Source organism: Saprolegnia parasitica, assembly GCF_000151545.1.
Source record: "Saprolegnia parasitica CBS 223.65 unplaced genomic scaffold supercont2.72, whole genome shotgun sequence".
Lineage (NCBI taxonomy): Eukaryota > Oomycota > Saprolegniomycetes > Saprolegniales > Saprolegniaceae > Saprolegnia > Saprolegnia parasitica.
The window spans coordinates 19,385-27,520 of NW_012156466.1; the positions used below are offsets into that span (position 1 = coordinate 19,385).

Below are 8,136 nucleotides of genomic sequence, written 5' to 3' on the forward strand. Positions count from 1 at the left end.
GCAGCACGACGACGTTTCTAAAGGCGATGCGCAATCGCGGGATCGAGAGCTTGGAGAAGAGGAGACCGCCCATCGCGGGTAGCATGAGCATGGACGCGAACGCCTCGACGATGATGACATAGTTGCCGCACCGATGCATCGGGTACACGATGCCAAAGCCGATTGTTGAGAACGCTTGGTAGCTCATGCCGAGCCCTTCCGAAAACACGTCGCACTCGTCGCAGATTTCGTAAAAGACGAGCCCCAAAAGCACCGTGATGGAGCAGTAGACAACGGTCACAAAGCACCAGAGCCGCGGCCAGCTCCAATGCAAGAGCATGTAGATGACGTCCTTGTAGGCCGGGCGCGGGCTGCCGTGCACCCATTCGATGGGCTTGCCAAAGAAGCGCTGTGTCGATGCGCGCTTGTCGTTGGAGAGCGACGACGGGAACGTCGACGCGGTCGCAGGCAGTGTTAGGCCCAGCCACACGCGCTGCCACATCGCGTGCATGTCTTTTTCGGATGCGAATCGGGTTCTGCCTCTCCCGATGACCTTCTATCACGCTACCATTGGGTGGCTGGTCGACCCGGGCATGACGTGGCAGCTGTAGAGCGTTGCACTACGCGTTACATCGGCAAAATGGAGAAGGCTGCTGTGCTCGGTTGTAGCTGACTGTTGGCTGCGTTTGGTAGACTACTGATAGATGACATCCAGTATGTAGATGTTTAAATAGTTGTATACTGGTCGCTCGTCGAGAAGATCCAAGTGAAGGATGCAACCACACATTCGAAGGACGAGGACAGGGCGGTGCTGTTTCGAGCTCCTTTGCCGGTTGCTGGCGAATTTGCAAAAAGCCATACTGCAACAAGAAGCGTACTACGACGTAGCGTCGCTGGTAGAACGCTGCCTGCGCAAACAACTTGGGAAGAGGGATGCCCTTGATATATTATTGCACACGGGATGGATTGACATTTTGCCATCATTGTCCCCGTCGCTTTGCGCGCACTTGTTTACAATCCGCGCCGACTTCCATGCCGCCGATTCCATGGCCGACTTCAATCTTTTATGCACCTTGCACCTAGGGTTCCACACCTTGAAGGCCAAGAATCATGTAATCGATTAAGATAGAAAGTGCAAAGTCACTTTGCACTTTCCAGAGGCAGTTGCAGCGAACGCATCTACGTACCGGTACTGATTTGTTTGTGATTGCATACTTTAACACAGTACGCCACACACATACAACTGGCTTGGTTGCATTCGATGCTTTTGGTTCACGATATCGGCCCAAACGACCCATGTGCAATCTGTCCGATAGGGCAGCTATGGGTTCGAATCTTGGCGATCTCCGTCTTTCTTTTCGCTGTCTCGGCACAACGACAGTGCGACAAACGATCGCCATCGAGGAGCCGACAAGTCGAGGAAGCTTCGTATCTCCGAGACCAACGTCGTCAGGACGAGGCAAAGGACAACCTGCCGCTTGACCATTTGAGGTGCTAAGCTGTCGAGGCGACTCCACCGTTTAGGCGATCGCACCACACACAAGAGCAAATGACGGGCATAAATAAAGAATGCCCTCACATGATCACAAATAGGGCGCGAACGAGCTCTGGCTGCTGCACTCGGACACGGCGAGGTCCGGGACGTCGTCGCCCCAGACCGCGCCGAGTTCCGAGTCGAGGGTGTTGGCGCGTCGCAGCGTCTTGAAGGCGAAAAAGTCTTCCGAGCTCGCGTCCGTGCACGTGGAAATCGCGCCGTCTTCCTCGTCGTCGTCGTCGTCGTCTACGAGGTGGGATGATGATTTGTGACCCTCTAGTAGCACGTCAATACGCCACTGCCTCTTGCATTTCAGCAGCGTACCGAGTTCGAGGAGCGGCACTTGGTTGGCATACGCTGACGACGCGCCGTCCGAGCGACTGCACAGACAGTGCGTGCAGAGGACCGTGGGTACCACATGACCCGCAATCTGCAGTGGCCACGCCTTGCAGCAGCGCTTGCAGACCACCTACACAAGTGGGATGTTGGGCATCCGCATCCAAAGAAATAAATGCAATAAAATACCCAGCCGCATTTTTGGCACTGCGTTTTGGTCGAGAACCGGCCAAACTTGACGTCGCAGCGCTCGCAGAACGCCGTCTTCTTGACAGACTTGACCGGCAGCTGGCTCGGCTCGGACGCGGCTGCTTGGGCTGCAAAGTACGCATTGGCGCGCTCAATACAAAAGTGCTGCTCGAGGTTCAAGCTTTGGCTCACGATGCCCTGAAGCACCTTGCGGTGAATCATGTTGGGGAGCCGGCCGTTGGGCTCGGTGATGCAGCACCAGTAAAAGTCCAGGACGCCCGGCGTGTCGGTCTCTAAAAAGACTTGGCCCGACTATGCATCCATCAAATTCCGTCAAACTTGAAATCAAACTTGAAATCGCATTGGAAGAAGAGAGACGTACGCGCACGAGGTGGCCGCGTACAAAGCCGTGCGACGACTGCATGGGCGGGCAGCACGGCATGTCGACCGAGTGCACGGCGCGGACCCATGCGCGGCGCAGCGTGCCGGTCGCCGGGTCTTCCAGGTAGTTTTCGCTAATGCACTATCGTCGTATGTTGTACAATATTGTCCATTGTCCTGGAGACAGAGGGCGTGTACCTCGAGGTAGCACGCGTCGCGCTTCATCGCAATCGACTTGGCCAAGAAGTTGCTCTCCATGACGCTCCAGATCACCGTCACGTGCGTCAATGGCAAGTGCAAGTCCGTGTCGTCGCCCACGAGCGTGTACAAGGTGACCCGGTCCAGCACGTTTTGGCTCACGACGCCGGCGTACGCACGCATTTTGCGCGGCGAGTTGAGCGTGTAAAAGTCGGCGACCTCGTCAAAGGTGGCGCGCACCGGCGTCACACACGTCATGCCAATGAGCGATGGATCCTTGAGATCGACCCCTTCGTGCATCTAGTCGCGAGCGCAATGGGTTCATTCATGCAAGGACGAAGAGGGAAGCGGCGTACGTTGGCGGTGCGGCGCGTGGCGGGGTTTAAAAGCACCTTGATGATGGGCAGCTTGGCCATTGAGAGTGCGTTCTTGACCGTGTCCTGGACGACCTCGTGCGCCTTGGTGATGAGGTTGGCGCGGTGCAGCGGCGCCAGCTTGGGCGGGCGAAAGTAGTTGGGCGGCAGCGGCAGCGACGACGACGACGGCATTGATGTGTGTGTGTGACGGCCAGACGATCGCAAACTGCGCCCGTTGGCCAGATGGCGTCGACAGGTGCCATCGCCGGGAGGAAAAAATGATTGTTGAGTTTGAACCTATCCTTGTACTTGATGTTTGTAGGAAGAATGGGTTCTGAAGCTCAAAAACGACGAAACGTGACGTGGAATCATCGAAATTCTTGACAGACAATCACATTCGATGCGTGGCCTGATAGGTAGCCAGCAGCAATTGCCAGCATCCTGCTCGTCCTATCGAACAAGGCGGCGATGATGCCATCATTTGAACGTGATAGCGCAATGTGTATGGTCTTCTCTCGCTTCCTGCGCTACTGCATTCGTGTAGCCCGCAGCCCGACCGAGAGTTTGATTGTTTTCCTCTGTCACTCGAAGCGTTGAACCTCAATGGCAATTCTTGAGGTGCAACGACGCGCGTCGACGGGCTCCTTGCGTGCTTCCAAGAACCAAGCTGGCGGCAGTGATTCACTATGCTTTCTATGCGGGTGGTGGTCTTGGTGATGACTGCAAGGAAAATGACGCAGTTGCTTCGATCAGCCATGACGCAAACCGCTATGGAGCAGCCATTTGACCGTCCTGCGCTGCGACACGCGCGCGCCTCGAATGCGCAGAGGCGTCCCAATGTCACGATACCGAGTCTTCACACGAATACCAAGGGCCATCAACTGTTTATTGACCCTTCATACGACGCCTGAAGCCGACCGGCGTTGTGATCGGCGATACATATTCACCCACGATTCAGGACCTGAATTTCGCTGCAGCTTTACGTCAATTCGAGCGACCGCGCGATGCGAGTCGTTCGTTCATGAGGAGCGCGGCTCGTTGTGCTGTGTGAACGCGACGACTTTATTTTACAAACGAGGTGCGTCCGAGGGGTATCGTCACATGTCGGCATCAGGTCCAGACAGAGTTGTACCCGCGAGCCGAGAACACCGACCGTGCGACGAGGGGAACTACCGATACCAATCCATCTACATACCGGTACTCTTGTACGTGTAGGTAGCTCGAACCCCACGGCGTGCACACTATCGAGGGTGTTTTGCCCCAAGCACTACTAGTATCATCCAAGCCTGTATGTTGCAGACTGGAGCATATTAATAATGATCGCCGCACCACGCCAAATGACAAGCGGGTAAGACCGGCAGGAAGACACAGGATTGCTTATTGACGTATATCGGATTATAAAGGTAATGAATATATTGTTTCATGACACTTGAGACATTTATTTTATCAAAGATTAAAACAAATCGATAATGAGAGGTACATGCCCCAGGGTCGGCGCCACCATTTGCCCAAGACTGCAAGAGTCCAAAGACAATTTATAGACCCTTGGACTGTAAATGCTAACCGTGGTTGTGTGGGCCATGTAACGAGCGATTTGCAGCGCCTTGATGGATCCAACTCGAAGCACACCGTGGCGAGGTTCAGCACCCGCGACGAGCCGTCGCCACATCAAACGGCGGCAGGTGATCGCACCACGACTTGGCTTATCGGCTAGTATGCGAATTCGAGGAATGTCCACAATGATATGACCTTTTTGGAGTCGACTCGGGCATTTATTGCGGGACGTGACGTCGCGGAACGTGTTGGATACGCTAAAGGTGCAATCATACAAAATGTCATGGACCTCATTCAAGACCCCGGCTGCTTTTGTTTTGAATCTCACGCAATCGCCGACGTGCGATTCTGCGTAGCACGACGTTGCCAAGTCATGTCTGTTGCATGACCTTTTGGATTCGCTGCCATTGCTCTCAACTAAATACGCTGGACGCGACAAAAGTGCATGATTGGGACATATGGACATGTAGTAAAACACCAAATGAACACGCTGGAAAAGCTACAACGACGTGGGGTTGCTCCCGGACGGCGACGTCTCGTCGTACACTTCAATCGCGCCATCGATGCCGACTTGGACACACGGCAGCCCAAACGTGTGCTCGACGGTCTCGGCCTGGGCCACGAACGACGCGTCGAGGCCAAGCCGACTGGCTTCGCCGTCGACCATGGACATGGTCACCATCGTCGACGCCGCATGCTGACGGCGCATAAACTCCGTTCCTATTCGTCTATTCAGTACTAACAATCAAGTATCAAGATGGCATGTACGTGGCAGCATGCCAGTGTAGCAGGTCGTGCAGACCATGGCCGTGACGGTCGACTGGTGAAGGTCGATGCGCACCGCGAGGTGGCAGCTCTTGCAAATGGTCTAGCACCACATCGTCGTCATCTCTCGTGAGAATCGAGACCAAAATGTACCTCTTCGCAGACTTGGCACATGGTCTTGGGGCCACTAAAGACACTGAACGCTGTCCGGCAGCAGCCGCACTCGGCGGCTTTGCGCCGCACGACGCGAATCGGGTGCATCGGGTGATGTAAAAAGTAGAAGGCGAGGCGCTGGCGCTGCAGATGCGGCTCGAGGCGCAGCATCTACACGAGTACAGTGAAGTACGATGCACGATCGGGCATAGCAAACCGGCGGCAGCATTCGCTGGAGGCACGACTGCTGGACGAACCGGGGCACGGTGCCGTACGCTTCGCCAATGTACACGACAAAGTAGTTGAGTACACCGGGGCGGTCCGTTTCCATGAAAACGTGGCCCGACTAGCCATCGATAGATAGATATCAACATGATACCAAAAAAACAAAGAAGTGTACCCGAACGAGGCGGCCACGCACCATCTTGTGGCTCTGCTCGAGCGACGGGCAGCAGTCGAGCTCGAGCGAGTGCAGCGCGCGCACCCAACACCGGCGCACGGCCTTGGTGTCAGGGCACTGCATCTCGTATTCGCGAATGGCCTATATAGGGTGACAGACGACCTCGTACTACATATTCAGAGTCAGGGCAGAGAACCTCGAGGACGCACGAGTCGCGGCGCCTGAGGAACGGCGACGGACAGTCCATCGCGATCCACGAAATGCCCGCGTACTTGAGCGGCCGCTTCGTCGACCGACGCAGTGTGTACAGCGAGCACCGGTCGGCCGTCGAGTGCGCAAAAACGCTGCCGAATGTGGCGACGCTCTCAGCGCTGCTCAAGTTGTAAAAGTCACCGACTTCGTCCCAGGACGCGTGGACCTGCGTGACGCCAACGACACCGTCGAGCGTTGCATCGAGCACGTCGCTGCCGTGGTAGATCTACATGACGGCGCGCTCAATCCTTTTTGTGTCGTATCACTCGTTGGACCTGGAGACGGCGCTTGGTCTGGGCGTGGACCAGCACCTTGGTCGGCGGGCCTTTGGCGGCCATCGAGACCGCGTTCCGCGCCGTGAGGAAGCAAACGTGGTGCGCTTGGTGCACGAAGGCTTGGCGCTCGGACGCGGAGAGCGGTGGGCAGCGAAAGAAGTCGGGCGGCAGGGGCAAGGACATCCCTCCCATCGCACTGCTCGCAAACTGCGCGCTTGGATGAGCTCTTCAACCCAAAGGCATCGTCTGGTTCCGCAATTGCCGTAGACAAGTACAGGAGGTCCAGACAGCCGCACGCGCATCGTAGAATGTCGCCCACACGGTGATGCACACATGTAAAGGGAATTCTCAGTGCTCCTTAATGTCCCGTGGCGCTCGGTGGACGGTCGCTGGAAGCAAGCATGCGTCCTGGAGGCCATGGGAAGATGCTCTTGGCCATAAAAAGGCAACCATAAGTACTACCTGTGGCAATTCACAGCACGTCACCAGCTGCTCCAATGGCAACCGTGAGATATCATTGGCGGTCGCTGTGACTCACGGCCGTCGACAATCATCCAGGTGGCAGTTGCCCTTGTGCATCCTCCAAGAGCCCCAGTAAATTTTGGTCGGCGAGCCTCCAGCGCCGTCTAGCTACTCGTGCATTTCGTTCAGTGGCAAGCACACGCAGGTTCAAGTCGACGGGGATGTTGACTTGGAATCCAGCCACGTTCGCAGACAGTGTTACCACCATCCTGTCTTTGCCTCACGAGGTAGCGACACAGAGGGGTTGGCACAGACAAGACCCATGCGTTGACGAGACGAGCGAAGTTGCGTCACACGACCACTTTGTGTTGCCGTCACGCCGAAATGGGCGTCAAGGCTTCTTCACATGACAGGTCGGTTGCTGGCTCGACTGGAAATCCCTTCAGAACGCACGGCCAACCCTCCGCAAGCCACGGCCTTGAGTGTATCGCGTGATGAGTCGACCATTGGTATGGCAGCCCACTCGGTACCATTGACGTAAACGCATTTGGGGCGCAGGTGTTGGCGCACATGATCTATCTATCTATCTATCTATCTATCTATCTATCTATCTATCTATCTATCTATCTATCTATCTATCTATCTATCTATCTATCTATCTCGCCCATGACGTTTTCAACTCCAAATTGCAAATTAACACTAGTGGTAGCCATACTGCCCGCGCGTGCTGTCGCCGGCGGCGGCGGATGGTGCGTATGAGCTGAACGAAGATCGCGACTCGAGTACCGAGAGGGCGGTGGTGCGAGTAAAGCCCCACTCGTCGTCGTCGTCGGTCGTGGTGGGCTGCGCCATTGCACTCTGGCGCATTTCGCTGGGATGGTACAGCTGGATCGCGCGCGGCTTGTCGTCGTCGTCGTCCAGCGCGATGGGACCGCCCATGGCGAATACGCTGCTGGCCTCGTCCGAGAGCGTGTCTACATACGTTGGCATGGCTCCAAAGCTCGTCGATGAGAAAGCACGAACCGCTGTGCACAGCCGTCGCCGTGCGGCGGCGCGCTGTCGGGCAGTAGCAGGTGGTGCAGACGCGGAGTTTCTTGGAAAGGCCATCGTCTCTGCGTGGATCACGTGTGCGCAGCGCTTGCACGCCATCTACGTACTCCGTGTCGTATTCTCCATCATCAAAACGATCCTACCTTGTGGCAGAAAAAGCACTGCAGCTTCTGCGAGAGCAGGTGAAAGCTCTTGAAGCAGAGCTCGCAAAACGGCGCTTTGGCGCGAAACGGAGCCGGCGCCACAAACGCG

General features: G+C 56.1%; 4 protein-coding genes across 4 annotated transcripts; all 4 read right to left on the reverse strand.

The window, feature by feature from the left end:
- Positions 1 to 17: 17 nt before the first annotated feature.
- On the reverse strand, positions 18 to 365 carry SPRG_21052 (hypothetical protein; the record flags this gene model as incomplete). Its single annotated transcript, XM_012351003.1, has 1 exon — positions 18 to 365. One exon carries the CDS (start codon positions 363 to 365, stop codon positions 18 to 20), a length of 348 nt encoding a protein of 115 aa, XP_012206393.1.
- A 1,170-nt stretch (positions 366 to 1,535) lies between these two features.
- On the reverse strand, positions 1,536 to 3,165 carry SPRG_11748 (hypothetical protein; the record flags this gene model as incomplete). The annotated part of the gene is made up of 6 exons (XM_012350952.1): positions 1,536 to 1,789; positions 1,838 to 1,982; positions 2,039 to 2,350; positions 2,421 to 2,561; positions 2,618 to 2,917; positions 2,974 to 3,165. 6 exons carry the CDS (start codon positions 3,163 to 3,165, stop codon positions 1,563 to 1,565), a joined length of 1,317 nt encoding a protein of 438 aa, XP_012206342.1. The 3' UTR covers positions 1,536 to 1,562.
- A 1,815-nt stretch (positions 3,166 to 4,980) lies between these two features.
- SPRG_11749 (hypothetical protein) lies at positions 4,981 to 6,570 on the reverse strand. The gene is made up of 7 exons (XM_012350953.1): positions 6,373 to 6,570; positions 6,042 to 6,323; positions 5,846 to 5,986; positions 5,663 to 5,791; positions 5,446 to 5,616; positions 5,296 to 5,395; positions 4,981 to 5,247 (listed from the first exon to the last, which is right to left on the reverse strand). The coding sequence occupies exons 1-7, from the start codon at positions 6,562 to 6,564 to the stop codon at positions 5,027 to 5,029; spliced, it is 1,236 nt and encodes a 411-aa protein (XP_012206343.1). The 5' UTR covers positions 6,565 to 6,570; the 3' UTR covers positions 4,981 to 5,026.
- Positions 6,571 to 7,533: 963 nt separating this feature from the next.
- On the reverse strand, positions 7,534 to 8,010 carry SPRG_11750 (hypothetical protein; the record flags this gene model as incomplete). Its single annotated transcript, XM_012350954.1, has 3 exons — positions 7,534 to 7,808; positions 7,858 to 7,944; positions 7,992 to 8,010. 3 exons carry the CDS (start codon positions 8,008 to 8,010, stop codon positions 7,534 to 7,536), a joined length of 381 nt encoding a protein of 126 aa, XP_012206344.1.
- Positions 8,011 to 8,136: the final 126 nt, after the last annotated feature.

Coding starts and splice junctions, on each gene's coding strand:
- SPRG_11749 (XM_012350953.1), bottom strand. CDS start 6,564: ATGGGAGGGATGTCCTTGCCCCTGCCGCCCGACTTCTTTCGCTGCCCA. Junction 6,324..6,372: donor AGACCAAGCGCCGTCTCCAG/GTCCAACGAGTG, acceptor GCCGTCATGTAG/ATCTACCACGGCAGCGACGT. Junction 5,617..5,662: donor TCCAGCGAATGCTGCCGCCG/GTTTGCTATGCC, acceptor GTACTCGTGTAG/ATGCTGCGCCTCGAGCCGCA.